Raw genomic sequence first — 20,710 nt, 5'->3', positions numbered from 1 at the left:
TAAGCCTTTTTTTTATCTAACAAAAATGAATCACTGGGATATTCACTATTCAGTTGGACTGTGGATTTATGTATCCGAATTGTAATGAAGGACTTTTTATGGGTAATTGACTGACATTGCACTTTATATACATTGTTTTTCTTACAATTTTATTACTGTTGGATGAATATTTGTTGCTATAAGATATTCTTTGCTCACTTAGAGAAGCGCATCAAGTCACTTTTAAATACTTTAAGCCTATTGCCAGTGAATGTCACATGCAAATCCGGAAGGACCGGTCCGGTGGCATTCTCTGACTTCGAAAAATAAGTGCCACCGTAAGGTTGTGTCAATGTTGTGTCATATAAATAAACATATACATAAATATACAAGAATGTAGTGTAGAAAAGCAGGGGGGGAAATATAAAAGTTTGTTTAGATGGCAATAGTGTTCTCAGCTGAGTCTCGGTTGATGGGCTAAAGTGCTGAAAACTTTTAAATATCCATATTGACTTTGCTTTCCAGAAATGGTATAGGCAGCGCATATTGGTCTTCCCGTGCGGCTGTCTTCAGTCTTGACACCAGGAAGCTTGTACAGTCCATTAGGTTTATTCATGTCCTGGCAGTGGAGGAAGTGTCTTGAAGGACAATGGAACCCTCTGATCAGACCAAATAAAGTGTCAACTGGAACGGATGGCAGAAGCCTACACAGGAAAGCAGAATTACCATTAATGAACCTTAGCTGTAATAGAGGACCAGCAGGGTGGTCATAAGACAATGTTTTAAGGTGTTTTTTTTTTTCTTTTTAAATGTATAGTTTTGAAAATATATATACAGTAAACCCCCTTCCATTGCGGGGGTTACGTTCCGGACCCACCTGCGAAAAGTGAAAATCCGCGAAATAGAAAAACCCTATTAACCGGTTGCCGACCGCCGCACGACTATATACGGTGGAGGTCAGCCCCGGCCAGGCAAAGTGACGTATATATATACACGTCACTAGCCTGTCACTTCCTTGTGAGCCAATAGCGGGCGAGCGCGCGCCCTCCCTGGCTCGTTCACTGGGAAGTCAGTGCGTGTGACCGGCGGACCCGATGTCCGCCGGTCACTCGCGATCGTCCTCCGTGAAGGGAGAAAGGCAGGCGGCTGATGTAAACAAGCCGCCTGTCATTCTCCCCTGTGTAGGAATAGTGATCATACGGTTCTACTATGTAGGACCGTTGATCACTGTTCCTACACTAGTAGCCATGTCCAATCACAGTAAAAAGCACGCCCCTAGGGACACACTTAACTCCTCCTTCCCCAATAAAGTTAACCCCTTCCCTGCCAGTGTCATTTTGCAGTAACAGTGCATATGTATAGCACTGATTACTGCAGTAATGTCACTGGTACCCCCAAAAGTGTCAAAAATGTCAGTCAAAAAATCGCAGATCGCTGCCATTACGCGTTAAAAAAACCCACCAAAAATGACAGAAATCTTTCCCTTAGTTAGTAAATGCAATAACTTTTGCGCAAACCAATCAAAATATGCTTTTTGCGATTTTTTTTTTTTTTTTTTTTTTTTTTACCAAACATATGTAGCAGAAAACAAATTGGCCAAAAATGTTAAAAAATTTAGATTTTTACATTTTTTGGGGGGGGGGAATTTCATATTAAAAAAATGTGAAAAATATTGTTATTTTTGCAAAATTTACGCTCTTTTTTTTGTTTATAGCGCAAAAAGTAAAAATCGCATAGGTGATCAAATACCACCAAACGAAAGCTCTGTTTGTGGGAAAAAAAAAGGATGTTAAATTTAGGTACAGCGTCGCACGACGCGCAATTGTCCATTTAAGTCACGCAGTAAAAAATCGCAAAAAAAAACCCTGGTCAGGAAGGGGGTAAAATCTTCCGGGGCTTAAGTGGTTAAAATACACTGTAGGCATGTTTTTTTTTACTGTCACTGTACTTTTAAAAGCATTTTAAGGTCTTTAAACACACTTTTAAAACAATAGAAACTCATTTAAACACAAAAGACACTGAGAGACAGAGCAAGAGCTATGGAAAACACAAAAATATTTAATTTTCAATGATTTATATAGTAAAATAACATTACAGAAAAAAACGCAATATACCGGGACCGCAAAAACTGAACCTCGATGGAGCGGGGGGTTTACTGTATGTACATGGTGTCAGCCAAACTGGTCATTGCAGATGCATGCAAAATTGAACCCTTATCTTTTAGCAGAAGTATGCAGTCAGACTCCATGAAAAGTAAAGAATGTGTGAGTTTTTTATTTTAATCTTAAACTGCTCTGTGCCTGCAGTAGGTTAAAGACCCAGACCACTAGTCTCACACAGTGCAGCAGTCTGGGTCTCTAGTGGTCAGACATGCCCTCTGCATAGTGCTTCAATCAGCAACCCTCGTGATTCATGGAGCACTGCGTGGAGAAATGTGAGGAGATGCCAGACTGCAGCACTCTCTGTGAGAGCAGTGCTCTGGATCTTCAAACCCAATTGTAGTCCAACTAAAAATACAGTAATAAATATGAACCTTTTGCTTTATTTTTCACTGTTAGGTGCTTCAGCAAAGATTAAAATACCTTGCGCTAATAACAACTTAGGAGAGACATAATGAGGCTCTCACAAAGCAGTTGTCCGGCTCTCTAGTGGTCTGACAAGCCCTGCCCTCTAAACACTGGTTCAATCAATAGCATTATGCAGAGTGTTAGACAGAGACCGGAGTGGAGACCAGAGCGATCCGCGATTCAAGTCTTCAGCGTGGCTGGCAGAACAGATGCTTTGACTCATTGTTTGGAATATTTGAGACTGGTCCTGCACACTTTCTAGGCCAGAAGGTTCCTTCCTCAAGAGAAACTTTGACTTTCAGGTCTCACGTTTGCATTATTTGATCCAGATGCCCCCTGCATTAGGGTCTTGGGGCTGATGGTAGCCTCCTTCGAAGCAGTTCTCTTTGCCAAATTCCATTGCAGACCTTTGCAGCAAACATTCTGTCATTGTGGGACCAATTGACCATGTCTTTGGAAACCCTGGTTTGATTGACATTCAGGTCTAGACTGTGCTTGAGTTTGTGGCTCCAGGATCGGGCAGTGGAGTTGGAGAATTTGTCTTCCTGTGTTATGGAGGATCCTAGCAACAGATGCCGATCTGTCAGGCTGGAGGAGGGGGGACATCCTGGACTCCTTGGTGCAAGGGACTTGGTTGTTAGGGGATCGTCGTATTTGGAAATTTGGTTGATCTAGTTTACTTGTCGGACTAACCTGTTGGAAGACCATCCGATTCGGATCCAGTCGAAGAGTGCCACCGCAGTGGTATACATCAGTCATCCCGAAGGAACCATACGTTTTGTTGCAGCAAGTGGGGTAGAGCAAATCCTGTCCTAGGCAGGACTTTGTTCCAGCCTTACAAGCCACTTACATTTCTGGTGTATACAATTGGTCAAGATAGTCCCTTTTCCCTTCATCACAACATATTTTTTCTCATCCTTCTGTCTGGCCTCAACCAGCAGTGTCTGGACCTGGAGCTCCTCCAAAACCAAAGGTAGAGGGAAGCCAGATTTGGACCTCCTGGCCTACAGGTTCAACAACAAACTGTACAGGCTTGTATCTAGGTCTACTGGTGGAAGCAAACAGTGGATGCACTGGTTACTCTGTGGGATTAGTACGCCTTGATATTTGCCTTTCCTCCTCTGAAACTTCTTCCTCGTCTGCTCAGCAAGATTATAGCTCTGGTTTGGCACAGGCAGAAGTGGAACACTAACCCTTTCAGACTTCTCACAGACACATTGTGGGCCCTGATAGACACTCTGGATTTGCTTTCAAAAGGAACCACTTACTACTCTCCTTTTGTAGGCATGGCTTTTGAATCCTAGATTCTGAGGGTCAGGGGGTTCTCTAAGTCTGCGGCTCCTACAATGCTCAGGTCCAGACTACTTCCTACAAGGTCTGTGATCAGACGTAGATGGTGTTCTTTGCTTTGTGTGAGTCTGGAAACTGTGACCCCTGGAGTTTCTCTGTAGGAAGGGTCTGCTCTTTTCTGCAGTTAGGTCTGGACCAACATTTAGCTCTTATTCACCATCAATGTCCAGATCTCTGCTCTCTCCATTTTGTTACAGAGGTTGTTGGCTTCCTGCTCTATGAGTAAGACCTTTGTCCAGGGGTTTCTCTTGTGGTCCCCCCAGTCCAGTTCCCATTGACTTCATGGGAATTGAATCTGGTTCATTCAGAGCTTCAGACACCCTGTTTGAGCCTATTCTTCCCTCTACTCTAACCCACAAGATTGTATTTCCTGTGGCTATTACATTGGCTGGGCAAGTGTCTGAGCTGACCTGCAAGGAACTCTTTGGGTTGGGCCAATTAGCAGATGTTTTCTTTAATGCCTACCCTCTCAGTGGGACTGCTTTTGGATGCCTGAAGGTTTGAAGTTATTGTAAAGGTAGAAGGTTTCTTTTTACCGTAATTAATTTTCTGTATGAAGGTAAAAACAACTTTTGTGCGCAGCTTCCCCTAAACTACCCTTAATGCTTACCTGATCCTGTACTCAATCCAGCATTGTTGATGAGAGCAGCAGCACTCTGTTCTCTCATTGGCTCCTGCAGCTGTCAGTCACAGCCAGTAAGCCAGAGGGTGGAGCCATGCTGTGAGTATTGTATGAGTTCCCCAGAAGCAAGCAGCTTTCTATGGGGGACACTCAGCAAAAGAGAGGAGCAAGAAGCGCAAGCGGGGAACCCACAAAGAGGAGGATCAGGGCTGCTCTGTTCAAAACCCTTGCAAAAAACAAGTTTAATGTTTTTTATTTTAACAAAGAAAACAAAAAGACAGAGGACAAACAAAGACAAGACAAACAAAAAAAACAAAGACAGTTGGGACTTTGAACGAGGCGGTGCCCATCCAAGGCTTGCCACCTCCATCCCTAATCAGCTATATAACAGTGACAAATATAAAATAATAGAATCGATATGGAGGTAAATATATGTACCTAAATGAATTAATCATTTTGAGTTGATCGAGGGAAATTTTTTTTTCAGATCATTTTGCCCATTTCCCTCGATCAACTCAAATGATTAATTCATTTAGGTACATATATTTACCTCCGTATCGATTCTATTATTTTATATTTGTCACTGTATTACCAATGAACATTTTTATAATAACATACTACTTTTACCCATGTAGAAATTCTTGGAGATTATGTATTATGGAATGCCTAGGTGGTATGCCCTGGGCCGCGGTCTGGGCCCCTACAGCTCCCGGAGCAGACTTCTTTGACCTTTGGATCACTGTCCATATTATCCTCTTTTATACTGACCCCCCCCCCCCCTGAAATGATGATTTGGGGTGCACCGGCTCCTGATGAGTGGAATCTATCCACGAAACACGTCGAGCCTAATATGGATGTACTCCCCACCAATACTAACATGTTACTTTTTAATTTTGTTTTCCATCAATGACCTATTCCTCCCAGTGCATATCCCATCTATTTTGTTATGATCTTGTATTTAGGATGTCCTTTATCGCCTTTTGATTGTATCATTATACATATGCAACTTTGATGTACCTTGTATAAATCTGTTTATGTTATATACGATATCCTATATATGACCCATATTAAAATCTTTATTCTATGCTAGATGACTGTACCATTTTATCGTGACCACCGACTCCACACACCTCACTCAAAGTCCTGGTTTTTCCCCCTTTCCCGTCCTACCTTACTATATGAATTGGGTATCTGCTTTTCTAAGATTAACCACTTGCCTACTGTGCACTTAAACACCCTTCCCATCCAGGCCAATTTTCAGCTTTCAGCGCTCTCACACTTTGACTGACAATTGCGCGGTCATGCTACACTGTACCCATTTGAAATTTTTATCATTTTTTTCACACAAATAGAGCTTTCTTTTGGTGGTATTTAATCATCTCTGGGTTTTTTATTTTTTACAAAAAAAAAAGAATAAAGACAGAAAATTTTGAAAAAAAAAAAAAAAGTTTCTTATTTTCTGTGAGTAAATTTTGAAAATAAATTTTTCTCCTTCACTGAAGGGCGCTGATGAGGCGGCACTGATGGGCACTGATAGGCTGCACTGATGGGCACTGATGAGGCGGCACTTATGGGCACTGATGAGGTGGCACTTATGGGCACTGATGAGGAGGTACTAATATGCCGCAATGATGAGCACTGATAGGCGGCACTGATAGGTGGCACTGATAGGGGGCACTGATAGGCGGCACTGATGAGCACTGATAGGCGGCACTGATGAGCACTGATAGGTGGCACTGCTGGGCACTGAGAGGTGGCACTGAGGTGGCACTGCTGGGCACTGAGAGGCGGCACTGGCGGGCGGCACTGCTGGGCACTGAGAGGCGGCACTGATGGGCACTGGCGGATGGCACTGATGGACACTGACGGGTGGCACTGATGGGCAGCACTGATGAGCACTGATGGGCAGCACCATCAGTGCCCACACTCAGTGCCCATAGTGCTGCCAGTCAGTGCTTATCAGTGCCTAGATGAGCAGGCACTGATGGGCACTGACTGGCAGCACTATGGGTACTGATTGTGGGCATTGATGGGGACACTGATGGCGGGCACTGTGGGCACTGATGGGGGGGCACTGTGTATGTTTTTTACCTTGTAGTAATCAGGGCACTGGTGATCAGTGCCCTGATTACATGTCTCTTTGTCCCTGGTGCTGTGCAGCTCTCCCTCCTTCCTCACACTGCAGGCTCCGTGTGAGGAAGGAGCGCCGGCGATGAGAGATGATCTCATATGTTTACATATGAGATCATCTCTCATTGGATGATCCGATCACGTGGTGAATGGCCGCTGTGATTGGCCATTCACCACGATCTGTTATCGGCCGTGTCCAAGGGACACGGCCGACACAGATTCTCCCCGCTGCGCGCTCGCGGGAGCGCGCGGGGGGCGTGTCACTGGGAGGCCGTTTAAAAACGGCCTCCCGAAAATTCGAGTCCGCGCTGCAGCCGTATATAGGCTGTAGCGCGGATGGCAAGTAGTTAATACCAATATTATGTTATGAATATACCTGTTACTATATATATCTTACCCAATATGCCGATCCCACAATACTTTATTATCCATTATATTCCCCTCCCCCCCCTTTTTATATAGTTTTTTATTTTAAAATAAAAATTACATTTACAATCACTTTAAAACTTCCTGTGTCTCCGTGGGTGCGCAAAAAAAATAGAATTGTTCTACTTGCCGTAAACAACTTTTCTTAGAGCGCATTAAAAGACACAGGTCCCGTCCCACCCCTCTTTGTTAATGATTATGCTCTCGGTAATGGGTTTCCAACAAAACTGGAAGGAATGCTGGTAGTAGGATGGGGTTATACTGCAACACAATTGTTAGGTTATTCTGAGAAATCTAAAGAGCTCTTCATAATGTCAGGGTATTTTTTATGTTGGCAATCAGAAAACGGAACTTACTTGTTTTAGAAGGTGAAGTAGGTGTTCCCTTTGCTTTACCATCTGTTCCTTTTGACGGGCAGCTTCCTGTGTGAGTACTTGTAATAGTAAACTCTGCCTTTCCACCTTATCCTGGGGGTAATAAGATAGGAGGAGTCAGTGTAATTACACATTCAGTGCAGCAATAGTCTTCTGGAGCTGCAGACATCATATTCAGGTGCAGACACGTACCTTTATGTCAGGCATGGTCCACTCCTTCACTTGTGATTTTTGCTCCAGCCCTTGAACCCTGCTCCCCAGATCTCCAAATTCTGTCTGAATCTCTCTTAGATCTTGTTCCATTCTATGCAAGAGGCTCCTTCCTTCCTGCTCTTCTCTCTATAAGGGAAATCATAGAGCTCAGTGCAATCTGTTTCTTGCTTGCAATTGAAAAAAACTCAATTGTACAGTATAGGTTATTGTATCTTTCATAATCAAATATCAAAATGCCTTGTAGGGTTCTGACAGCGGCCTGACCAACTTAGACCTCAAAGGCAGTTTTGAAGACTTTTTTTTTACACGCAACAGAATGCTTAAACCCTTACTTTAAATAACCCTGTTGTGATGTTAAAGCACAGGTGTCAAACACAAGGCCCGTGGGCCGAATCTGGCCCTCCAGGCCATTTCATGTGGCCCTTGCACCTCTCCTGCAGTTGCTGCATCTCCCTCATCTCTGCCCCCACCTTTTCTCAGTAGACAGCAGAGAGGACAGAACTCCTCTGCCAGATCCTGTGCTTTCCCCTGCAGCTGCAGAGAGGACCCCCCCAACTCAGCAGTTGGCAGCAGAGAGGACGACACAACTCCTCCTACAGATCCTGCACCTCTCTGTGCAGCCGCAGCACCCCCTCCTCTCCACCTACACTGTTCTCCGCATTCAGCAGACTCCGGCAGCTGACTCCAGGCCTCCTCCAGGCCCTGCAGTTGCTTCTCAGCTCTGCCTCCAGCTTCTCCCCAGCAGCAGCAAATGGTAAAGGGGATACATTGTGATGTAAGGGAGGGTGGGGGATCTTGGCTTCTGATAGTGGTGGGCTACAGATAGAACTGGCCCTCTGAGTGCGACCATAATGGTGATGCGGCACGCGATGAAATAGGGTTTGACACCCCTGTGTTAAAGGAATTCAACTTTCCGCAGGAGTTTAAAGCAGGTACATCTCAATGCCTTTAGATACCTACTTGAGCTGCTTGGGTGCCCCAAAATCCAAGGGTAATCTTCTATTTGGTAAATATAAACTTCAGCATAGGAATGCTCTGTCTGGCCCCCTTGCACACCATACTGTTTATCATTGAAGCTGGCCATTGCAATAAAGAAATCAACCGTGTGATCAGGAAGGCAGAAGGCAAGAATCACAGCTTGTCTTTTTTATACTTCCAAATTCTTGGATAAGAGAACATCCTACTTTTCAGGACTCTTGCTCTACATAATTGTCTAAAGGTTCAAGATGCCACCTTTGCTGCCCACTTTCAACTGCTGCAGATGGTTTAAATTCTAAGGCAGGCCATAGAGGGTGCAAATTTCTTTCCTGAAACTATAGGTTGTAGGAAAGAAATCCACATGATTCCCCCATCAACACAGACAGTCCTGAGAGGAGAATTCCTCCTGCTGAGCAATTGTCTGCTCCCGGTGGGGGGGCAGAATCAGGCCAGGGAAGCTGTCCCCAACTGGAGACGATAGTGATGATTGCTAGTGGCATCAACCTTATAGATTCCATTGGCATATACAGCATTGCCATGTCAGCATTTAAAAACAAGAGCACACACACATCTTCAAACCTTGGGAGAGAAAGGCCACATTTGATGCTCACTGATACTGGAACCTGTCTGTCAGGCCCCAGTAGCCAAGAATCACACTGGTCAATCTATGTATTGCTTACTAACCATACCTACCTCACAGCCTTGTATATACATTGGGTACTAATGGCGAAGTGGCAGCTCTCCTGAGATCTTGCTTTAAATGCTGACATGGCAATGCTTTATACACCAATGGAATCTATAAGGTTGATGCCAACCACACCCCTGAAGAAGGAGCTGTGAAAGTCCCGAAATGTGTCGGGTGGAGGACGTCAATACTTTTTTTCGCCTATTTATATTTGTGTAATATGTATATGGATTCCATGTACAACCATGTCCATATAGCTTTGGTGTTTTTATGCTAATTAAAAAAAATTACTTTTATTCACATTATTTAGTACTTCCTGCCTTCAAAGTCCCACCCCAAGGGGAATTTTGTTCATGGTTTATCTGTTAGGGAGGTGGCACATTGAGGGAGGTACCTCCAGTGAGTTTCTCTAAATAATTGCAATGAAATAGTACTTTACCTGGAGTCTCTCGGCCTCCACACCAAGCCGCTTCCTCGCTTGCCTTGCTTTTGAAACCTCTGCCTTTAGCCTCTCCATGGTCTGCTCTTGCCTTGCTTGTCTACCCGCAATCTTTTGCAGTTTCCCATTGGTGGAGCTGTAGGTGTCTGTCAATGCTTCGCCCAGCTGGAGTGTCCCATATACAAGTACATTGAACTCCTCTTGCAGCGCAGGCCTCCTGTGTTCATTTCCCAGGGAGAAGGGCAGCACTAAGGCAAGCAGTAGGAGCAGCATAGTGTGCAGTGGCTGGACTCAGAGCTTGGAGTGAGGAGCAGACAGGGCAGGTGTCCCAGCTATGAGACGTGTAAGCAGGGAGGATGTGCTATAAAGGCTTGGATTATGTAAGATGTATTGGATATTTCAACAGATGCTGCTAAAGGGTGAGGAGGCATGATCAGCTGTCTGCCTCAGTCATGTCTGTTAAGCACACATTCTTGGTTTATGCCTTTACCTAAAAGTAGTTTTTAGTGTGACTTTTACATTTATATTTGCTGTGAAATATTTTCATAAGGGTGTACAGACTTTGTACATTTTCTGTTTCAATAGTTTTTATTGTTGCTATCAGCACAGGGTGTGCTTGATTAGCTGCAGTGGAAGGCAGGGGAGATGTTCGGGGTCTAATTAGATCCCCAGTGTCTCCATAAAGAGGACCTGTCACCTGCCTAGTGCTGTCACAGAGAGTGGTTGTTGGCCTTCTTGTGATAGCAATAAAGTTAAAGAAAAGAAAATAAAAACGTGTAAAACAAGTTATAAATTATATAAAATAAATATTAAAAAATGTAAAGCACCCTCGTTAACCCCACTACACACCCTAAATCAAACTCACAGAGTAAGGTGAGCACTTATAAGCAAACCTAAATTGTGCCACACGTGTGAGGTATCACTGTAAACGTTAGAGTGAGAGCAGTAAATCTAGGGCCATAATTTACAGTTAAGTCCACATTGATAACCTGTAGGGGCTTTTACAGCATAGTCTTTATAGAATTTTGGCACTATAGTTTTTGCAACTTCAAGGGCATGCACAACTTTAAGGCTTGACATATTTGGTGTCTATATACTCGATGCAACCCCATCTTTTACCAAAAATTGGGTTATAAGAGGTAGGGGCTAGGACAAGAACTCCACACCCAATGATTACTTGTGGGTACTGATGAAGTAAAATATAGTCAGCAAAATGGGGGGAGGCAGGACAGGGAGAAAACAGTGAGGAGTAAAAGACGAGTAGAGGAAATACAGAATGGGGGGGGGGGGGGGGGGGTTTCCAGGTGTGTAAGAAATACAAGGGTTCAGATTGGTAAGTGTCTACGATCAAACAATGGGAGCATAAAGTGTGTGACCCAGGGTTCCCAAAGTTTGACATTTGGGCAGGTTATCTTGTTGAATGGCAGTCAGTTTTTTATACAACCGTCTGAGCTTCTTACCTCACTGATAGGAACCTTCTTGACCCCTTACAGTCTAGCTTTCCCTTACTACACTTCACTGAAACTGCCCTACTGAAACTCATGATTTACTAACTGCTAAAACCAATGGCCACTACTCCAAATACTTACTACGAGACCTCTCTGCAGCCTTGGATGCTGTTCATCACCCGCTCCTCCTCAAAAAAATTCCACTCTCCTGGTTTTTCTCCTACTTATCACAGCACTCCTTCAGTGTTACCTAAAACTCTATCTCCTCCTCTCCACTTCCTTTTTGTAGGGGTCCCCCAAGGTTCTGTCCTTGGACCCTTCCTCTTCTCCATCTACACTTCCTCCCTTGGTCACTTGATAAATTCCTACAGCTTCAAGTACCATCTCTATGTTGATAAGACCCAAAACCCTCTCTCTACTATTCACCTCACTTCTTCGGTCTCCTCTAACGTTACTAACTTATTAACTGACACATCAGCATGGATGTCGCACCACTTCCTCAAACTCATTCTTTCTAAAACTGAGCTCATCATGATCCCCACCTCCCGTGCCCCCTCCCCTGACTTCTCCATCAAGATTAATAATGCAACGATCCGTTCCCCCCCATGCCAGGGTACTAAGTGTAATCCTGGACTCTGACCTGTCCTTTCAGCCCAAAATCCAATCACTGTCCAAACCTTGTAGACTTACCCTCTGTAACATCTCTAAAATACACCCCTTTTTAACCGTTGAACCCACCAAACTACTCATTTACTCCCTTGTTATCTCTTGCCTTGACTATTGTAACTCCCACCTCTTGGCAGGCTATCCATGAATGCTGCTGCCAGACCCATCCACCTTACCAACCATTCAGTGTCCGCCACCCCTCTTTGCCAATCCCTCCACTGGCTTCCGATAGCCCAACAAATAAAATCCAAAACATTAACAATAACATGCAAAGCCATTAACACCAATCTTATCTCTAAATATCACCTAAGCCATCCTCCCTGCTCCTCTCAAGACCTGCTGCTCTCTAGCTTCTTTGTCTCACCCTCCCATGCTCATCTCTAGAAGTTCTTCAGATCCTCTCCCATCCTCTGCAACTCACTACCCCAATCTGTCCAGCTATCTCCTACTTTGTCCACTTTTAGGCAATCAGTGCAAGCTAAAAGTAAATCCTGTATTTTTTTAATACAGACATAAAGGTCCAGACTTTGGCTTTGTACGTTTTCTAGTGGTGTGTCAAATAGTGCTTTAAGTGGAGGATAAGGCTAATACTATTCTTGAAAATGTATCCCCCCCCCCCTTCTCCTACCGATCCTGCATACCCTGTATAAAAAAGATCTGTACACTTACCTATTTTTAATCCACTCCTGATTCTGCAGCTCAGACTTCCCGATGTCAGTGAGTAGTCGCTGCAGGGGAGAGGAGGGAGCGATGACAATGGCTGCGCCATGGGAGCCTATGGGTGACATCATGGCTCTGGGAATTCAAAGCTATTGTCAATCTCTCCCCTACACAGGGAAGCTGGAGCTGCTGAATCACATAACCAGGCTTTTAAAAGGTTAAGTACACAGATCTTTTTTTATACAAGGTATGCAAGATATGTAGGACAATAATTTAGGAATAGTAGATGTAGCCTTTATTATCCACTTTAAAGCGATTGTAAAGTCTAATTTTTTTCCTATAAAAATAACAAATGTTATAATTACCTGCTCTGTTGCAGTGGATTTGCACAAGGCAGCCTGGATCCTCCTCGGGTCCCTTTCCTGCTCTTCTGGCCCATCCCTCCTGTTCAGTGCCCCCACAGCAAGCAGCTTACTATGGGGGCACCGGAACCGAGTCAGAGCTCCCTGTGTCCATTCACGGAGCTGGCCCCGCCCTTCTCACTCCTGATTGGCTATCTGACTTTGATTGACAGCAGTGGCTGCCAATGGCGTGCCCAGTCTCAGCCAATCAGGAGGGAGAATCTTGGACGGCTGAGACACTCGTGGATATCGCTGGACAGAGGAACCTCATGTAAGTGTTAAGAGGGCTGAGGGGAGCTGCAGCACACAGAAGGCTTTTTATCCCAATGCATAGAATGCATTAGGATAAAAAAGCTTCGGGCTTTACAACTCCTTTAACAACATTGAGACCAATATAATACTTTATAGCCTAATCAATACATAAAGGTTACTTTCATCCAGCTTGATCCCCCTAGGCATGATGTCAGGAGTGATAAAGCACAATAACCTTGCTGCACTACTAAGCAGGAAACAGCCTGCTATGTTAGGCTGTCTATAGACACAAGATAGCGGATGGGAGATCAGACAACTGAACAGGTGTTTTTGACAGTGCATCCAGAAAGTATTCACAGCGCTTCACGTTTTCCACATTTTGTTATGTTACAGCCTTATTCCAAATGGATTAAATTCATTATTTTCCTCAAAATTCTACAAATAATACCCCTACTGCCCTATTCCAAAATGGATTAAATTCATTATTTTCCTCAAAATTCTGCAAATAATACCCCTACTGACAACATGAAACATAAGTATTTACATAGAGCCTTTGCTCAATACTTTGTTGAAGCACCTTTGGCATCAATTACAGCCTCGAGTCTTTTTGAGTATGATGCTACAAGCTTGGCACACCGATTTTTGGGCAGTTTCTCCCATTCTTTTTTACAGGACCTCTCAAGCGCCATCAAGTTGGATGAGGAGCGTCAGTGCACAGCCATTTTTAAATCTCTGTAGATATGTTCAATTGGGTTTAAGTTTGGGCTCTGGCTGGACCACTTAAAGACATTTACAGAGCTGTCCCAATGCCACTCCTTTGTTATCTTTGCTGTGTGCTTAGGGTTGTTGTCCTGTTGGAAGATGAACCTTTGCCCCATTCTGAGGTCCAGAGTGTTCTGGAGCAGGTTTTCATCAAGGATGTCTCTGTACATTGCTGCATTCATCTTTCCCTCTATCCTGACTAGTCTCCCAGTTCCTGCCGCTGAAAAACATCTCCACAGCATGATGCTTCCACCACCATGTTTCACTGTAGGGCAGTGTTTCTCAACTTTTTTTCCATCAAGGCACCCTTTAAAATTATGGACAATCTCAAGGCACCCTTTAAAATTATGGACAATCTCAAGGCACCCTTTAAAATTATGGACAGTCTTGAGTCACCCCATTATAAAATGTAAACAACTATTTTAATAGCTTTACACAATGCAGCAACATCCACACGTAGGACACTCAACGTTAGAAGTGATGTATTCTTCCAAAGCAAATACACTTTTGCACATGGGTACTGACTAGTATCCAGTGTTTCTCTTCTCCCTCAAATTCTCTTCATCAGTCAGCTAATGTCACCCCAGTGATGAGGGAAAGGGGCACAGGAGGGTCACACAAGGATGCTGTGGAGGTGAGAGACATCCTCCTTGTTAACTGATGACGTCATTGGTTTTTAGGATGCCAGTGTCTAGAAAGTTGTAAAAAAGGATGCTGTAGGGATGGTATTGGCCAGGTGATGAGCGGTGCCTGGTTTCCTCCATATATGACGCTTGCCATTCAGGCAAAAGTGTTTAATCTTTGTTTCATCAGACCAGAGAATTTTGTTTCTCATGGTCTGGGAGTCCTTCAGGTGCCTTTTGGCAAACTCCAGGCGGGCTGTCATGTTCCTTTTACTGAGGAGTGGCTTCCATCTGGCCACTCTACCATACAGGCCTGATTGGTGCTGCAGAGATGGTTGTTCTTCTGGAAGGTTCTGCTCTCTCCACAGGGAAACGCTGGAGCTCTGTCAGAGTGACCATCGAGTTCTTAGTCACCACCTTGAATAAGGTCCTTCCCCCCCGATCGCTCAGTTTGGTTGGGCGGCCTGCTGTAGGAAGCGTCCTGGTGGTTCCAAACTTCCTCCATTTATGGATGATGGAGGTCACTGTGCTCATTGGGACCTTCAGTGCTGCAGAAATGTTTCTGAACCCCTTTCCCAGACCTTTGCCTTGTCTCGGAGGTCTGCAGACAATTCCTTGGGCATCATGGCTTGGTTTTTTGCTCTGACATACACTGTTAACTGTGATCCCTTATATAGACAGGTGTGTGCCTTTCCAAATCATGTCCAATCAACTGCATTTACCACAGGTGGACTCCAATTAAGTTGTAGAAACATCTCAAGGATGATCAGTGGCAACAGGATGCACCTGAGCTTAAAATGAGTGTCCTGGCAAAGGCTGTGAATACTTATGTACATTTAATTTTTTTATTTTTTTTGGTTTTTTATTTTTAATAAATTTGCAAAGATTTCAAACAAACTTCTTTCATGTTGTCATTATGGGGTATTGTTTGTAGAAGTTTGAGGAAAATATTGAATTTAATCAATTTTTGAATAAGGCTGTAACATAACTAAATGTTGAAAAAGTGAAGCGCTATGAATACTTTCCAGATGCACTGTATAGAAGAATAGGGGAGTAAACATACATAACCATGCCGGGAAGCTGTACTTATTTGTACCAACATCACTGACGCCAGCCTTAATGGAGGAGTGCAGCAGCAGAAAATAAATTCTGCCCAACTCCGTCTTACCCCTGAAAGCAATTGCCCTTGGGGTTGTATTTCTTTGCATACTTTGTAGGCAGGAGGGGGTATAAGGTCACTTTTGGATCTAACTGTAGTTTGCTGGATTGGACAATGTTCTCAAGTCTGTGGATAATCTACCAAGCAACTACCCCTACCACCTGGTATGTACAGTGGTGATCGAAAGTTTGGGCACCCCAGGTAAAAATTTGTATTAATGTGCATAAAGAAGCCAAGGAAAGATGGAAAAATCTCAAAAAGGCATCAAATTATAGATTAGACATTCTTATAATATGTCAACAAAAGTTAGATTTTATTTCCATCATTTACACTTTCAAAATTACAGAAAACAAAAAAATGGCATCTGCAAACGTTTGAGCACCCTGCAGAGTGAATATCTTGTACTGCCCCCTTTGGCAAGTATCACAGTTTGTAAACACTTTTTGTAGCCAGCCAAGAGTCTTTCAATTCTTGTTTGAGGTATCTTTGCCCATTCTTCCTTACAAAAGTCTTCCAGTTCTTTGAGATTTCTTGGCTGTCTATCACGCACTGCTCTTTTAAGGTCTAGCCATAGATTTTCAATTATGTTGAGGTCAGGAGATTGTGAAGGCCATGGCAAAACCTTTAGTTTATGCCTCTTGATGTAATCCCCCGTGGATTTCAAGGTGTGTTTAGGATCATTATCCATTTGTAGAAGCCATCCTCTTTTTAACTTCAGCTTTTTCACAGATGGCATCAAGTTACCATCCAAAATTTGCTGAAATTTTATTGAATCCATTTTTTCTTCTACTCGTGAGATGTTCCCTGTGCCACTGGCTGCAATACAACCCCCATGCTTAACAGTTGGACAGAGGTTCTTTTCATTAAATTCTGTGCCCCTTCTTCTCCAAACGTACCGTTGCTCATTACGGCCAAAAAGTTAAATTTCATCGGTCCACAGAACTTGTTTTCAAAATGCATCAGGCTTGTCTATATGTTCATTTGCAAAGTTCAAACGCTGATTTTTGAGGTGAGGACATAGAAGAAGTTTTCTTCTGATAACTCTTCCATGAAGACCATATTGGTACAAGTATCTCTTTTTAGTGGAATAGTGTACCACAACTCCAGTGTCTGCCAGATCTTTCTGGAGGGATCGTGCAGTCAAATGTTGGTTTTGAATTGTTTTTCTCACAATCCTGCGAGCTGTTCTGTCTATTTTTCTTGGTCTTCCAGATCTTGCTTTAACTTCCACTATTCCTGATGACTGCCATTTCTTAATTACATTCCAAACAGAGGATATTGACATCTGAAAACGCTTTGCTATCTTCTTATAGCCTTCTCCAGCTTTGTGAGCGTCAACTATTTTCAGTTTCAGTTTTCTAGACAACTGCTTAGAAGATCCCATGGAGCTGATTGTTGGGGCAAGGTCAGATGAGTCTGGGCATTTAAAACCTTTGAGATTGACATCACCTGGTCTTCCCAGAGGATGATTGAGAACAATCCATGACACTGGCAGGTCTCAGCCTTGCAAAGGGAGCAGTGCATGCTATAAATTCTGCAGGGTGCCCAAACTTTTGCAGACACCATTTTTTTGTTTTCTGTAATTTTTAAAGTGTCAATGATGGAAATAAAATCTAACTTTTTTGACATATTATAAGAAAATGTGATGCCTTTTGGAGATTTTTCCATCTTTCCTTGGCTTCTATATGTACATTAATACAAATTTTTACCTGGGGTGCCCAAACTTTTGATCACCACTGTACACTATATTGTCAAAAGTGTCTAAATTGTGAGGACTCTGTGGAGACCAGTCAAGTTCCTCCACCCCAAACTCACTAATCCATGTCTTTATGGACCTTGCTTTGTGCACTGGTGCTCAGTCATGTTGGAACAGGAAGGGGCCATCCCCAAACTTCTCCCACTAAGTTGGAAGCATGAAATTGTCCAAAATGTCTTGGTATGCGGATGTCTTAAGAGTTCCCTTCACTGGAACTAAGAGGCCAAGCCCAACCCCTGAAAAACATCCCCACACCATGTTTTCCACCTCCACCAATAGATTTGGACCAGTACACAAAGCAAGGTAATGAATGAGTGATTTTGAGGTGGAGGAACTTGACTGGCCTGCACAGAGTCCTGACCTCAACCCGATAGAACACCTTTGGGATGAATTATTAGTGCAGACACTGTGAGCCAGGCCTTCTCGTCCAACATCAATGCGGACCTCACAAATGTGCTTCTGGAAGCATGGTCAAACATTCCCATAGACCCACTCCTAAACCTAGTGGACAGCCTTCCCAGAAGAGTTGATGCTGTTCTTGCTGCAAAGGGTGGGCCAACTCAATATTGAACCCTACAGACTAGGACCAGGATGCCATTAAAGTTTATGTGCGTGTAAAGGCAGGCGTCCCAATACTTTTGACAATATAGTGTAGATTACGCAGAGGGGATTGTTGTTGTTTTTTCCTCAATAAAAGTGGAGTTACTCTTTAAAGCCGAACTTTGCTTGAAAAGTGAAGTCCTGTTGGTTTGCAGTACCTGCTGCCATCTACCGCAGTCCTTGTCTTGACGAGGATCTCCTCCTTTTTCCCACATCTCCCAAGCCACATGTCTTTGGAAGCTGCAGGACCATCCACAAAGCACTTCACAAGCTCTCGTGCATGCGTAGTGGTGAGTAGGCTGTGGTTCCCCAGGAAGCCACAGGAAGCTCCTGTATCCAAGATGGCAGCTCTGGGGACCTGCAGGGGTAAGAAGAACCGACAGCAGGAAGACCGTAATGAACTAAAAGTAACTGGTTTTAAGGCCTCATGCACACTGGACGTTTTTACATCGGCTGCTTTTGCCGTCAGACGTTTTTTTTCTGCAGCCAATAAACTCCCCAGCATGTTATCCTATGTGTCCATGCACACATAGGCTGTTATCAGCAGTGTTTGGCCGGGGCATTTTTTGGCTGGAAAAAAAAAACCCCAGAACTAGTGGGTTTTAGGAGGCTATGCTAAAAGCTGAAAAACGCCCAAAAATGCGGCTATTCTGCGTTTATCAATGTTTTTGAGCCATAAGCTTCTGTGGGAGCAAAGTTTTGCTAAAAAAAAAAAAAAAGCTATAAAACGCTGAAAAATGCTACTGCAAAAATGCTGAAAAACTCCCTTCTACAGCTTTCTTCTGACGTTTTGGTAATGTCCAGTGTGCATGAGGCCTTAAAAGTCATCAGCTGCACTCAAAAATTGCCAAATAGGCCCGAAGGGGAAGAGGTGGGACTTTGAGTGATGCCAAAAATCATGTACTCAGTAGGAACAATGTTATATAAAAAGTTAGAATGTAATTAACATGAGTTAAAACATCCCCACAAAATGGGACTTAAATGACAAACAGTTAAAACAACCACATAAGCTATCAAACCCATGTAGCACATCACAGCATGGGCCTGACTGTTAGTTCACAGCGGAGTACAGTCTCATAGGTTCTTGTCTAAAGCTCCAACGCGTTTCAACTTATCCTAGTCTTCTTCAGGGGTTTGCTGGACAGTAGGATAATACTGATATCTCTGTGTGTGGAGACCAGTGCTCAGGCAAGACTCCTAGTCATATAAAGTACAGCTTTGTGTCCCTGTGGGAGCAAGGATACAGATGGAGCCCCAATCTAGCCCCTGTAGGAGGCACAGCTCCACCAATGACGCTGATTAGCACACACAGGTCTGGCATACATCCACCATTGGCACTTTTCCACTGCAAGTACCGGCTCGGCTCTACTCGGCCCTGCTTGGCCCGGTTTGCTTTTCCACTGCGGTACCGCATGATATAGTGTTGGAACGGTTCGGTACGGTACGGTATAGGTTTTCTTTTCCACTAAAGTAGTACTAAAGTTAAGTGGGTGGGATAACAACGGGGTGGGTGTGATTCTCTGACCAATCAGTGGCTAGTAGTGACTGCATGCAAAGGATTGTGGGATATGGTACCAGTTTGGTACCTGTTGGAACCACAATCGAGTAGGTACTGTTTTTTCAGAGCCTTACCGTTCGGTTCCATGCAGTGGAAAAGCAAACCTATACCGTACCGTACCGAACCGTTCCGACCCTATACCATGCGGTACCACAGTGGAAAAGCACAAAAGCGGGCCGAACCGGTACGGTTCCATGCAGTGGAAAAGCGCCACATGCAACTGCAAACAGCAAAGAGGCAGCTGCAGTATTTCTAGCTACTGAAATAAAAAATATCAAACAAGTTCTTTATTAAACGGAAAAAACCAAAGTTTAATTTGGCACCAAAGGACGCTGCATAGTAAGTCTTGACAATTTTGTTGGGATTTTTAGCACTGTTCATATGAGAGATACTGAACCGTTTACTGCCTACAGAGTGATCTCGCTTGCTGATCCGACATGCTCCCCTATTATTACAGCCCAGTAAAAGGGATATTAGGAGGATGGAAGCTATGTCGTAATGCAGTGCTGGATTCCCTTCTGGTGGGAAAAGGAGAAATGTTTATTGTTGCCATTTTTAAAATGGTATTGGGGCCTTAAAGTGTTACTAAACCAGATCCTGTGTTCATTATATCCGGTCTCCCACAGTACACAGCACATGGAAATGCAATCATATTTGTAAATATAAACTGCTAAATACCTTTTCTCATCAGCAGTATAGAGCAGTCTTGTGACTCCTATCAGTTCCTAATAAAGTTTGTAGGAGGAGTTTTCATTCTCCCCTGATCCTCTGTCTGGACATGTCTCGACAGTGCTGATTGGCTCTGTGCTGATCACAAGAAAAAAGAAAAACTTTCTAGCAGTACACACCAAACTGAGCATGTGCAGCCTGACTCCTAATGCTTTGTTCTATCACGAGTCAGTTAAAGAAGAGGAGGATCAGAGAAGACAGGATCAAAAAGCCTTTATACACAAGGCACAGGATTTACCCCCTTAGGTTCCACAGTGAGTATAACGAGCATTCTTTACTGCATATACAGACTGATTTTGCTGTTGTGGATTTAGTAACACTTTAAAGGGTTAA

At 43.7% G+C, this 20,710-nt stretch overlaps 2 protein-coding genes across 8 annotated transcripts in view; one reads left to right on the top strand and one right to left on the bottom strand.

Annotated features, from left to right (window-relative positions):
- DOCK6 (dedicator of cytokinesis 6) overlaps nt 1-20,710 on the top strand; it is a 274,954-nt gene that overhangs the window by 162,711 nt on the left and 91,533 nt on the right. The window lies entirely within an intron of this gene.
- On the bottom strand, nt 67-10,101 carry ANGPTL8 (angiopoietin like 8). The gene is made up of 4 exons (XM_082257272.1): nt 9,764-10,101; nt 7,641-7,787; nt 7,431-7,541; nt 67-683 (listed from the first exon to the last, which is right to left on the bottom strand). Exons 1-4 carry the CDS (start codon nt 10,034-10,036, stop codon nt 660-662), a joined length of 555 nt encoding a protein of 184 aa, XP_082113398.1. The 5' UTR covers nt 10,037-10,101; the 3' UTR covers nt 67-659.

Source organism: Pelophylax lessonae, assembly GCF_965119305.1.
Source record: "Pelophylax lessonae genome assembly, chromosome: 4".
NCBI lineage: Eukaryota > Metazoa > Chordata > Amphibia > Anura > Ranidae > Pelophylax > Pelophylax lessonae.
Note: the sequence above shows the minus strand (reverse complement) of the source record. Positions and strands in the feature narration are given on the sequence as shown.

Bases quoted from the DNA above. Each gene is read 5' to 3' on its own strand.
- ANGPTL8 (XM_082257272.1), bottom strand. From the start codon at position 10,036: ATGCTGCTCCTACTGCTTGCCTTAGTGCTGCCCTTCTCCCTGGGAAAT. The intron at 7,542-7,640 runs GTACGTGTCTGC...TATTACCCCCAG, and splicing joins GGACCATGCCTGACATAAAG to GATAAGGTGGAAAGGCAGAG. The intron at 684-7,430 runs GTAAGTTCCGTT...TTTCCTGTGTAG, and splicing joins TACTTCACCTTCTAAAACAA to GCTTCTGCCATCCGTTCCAG.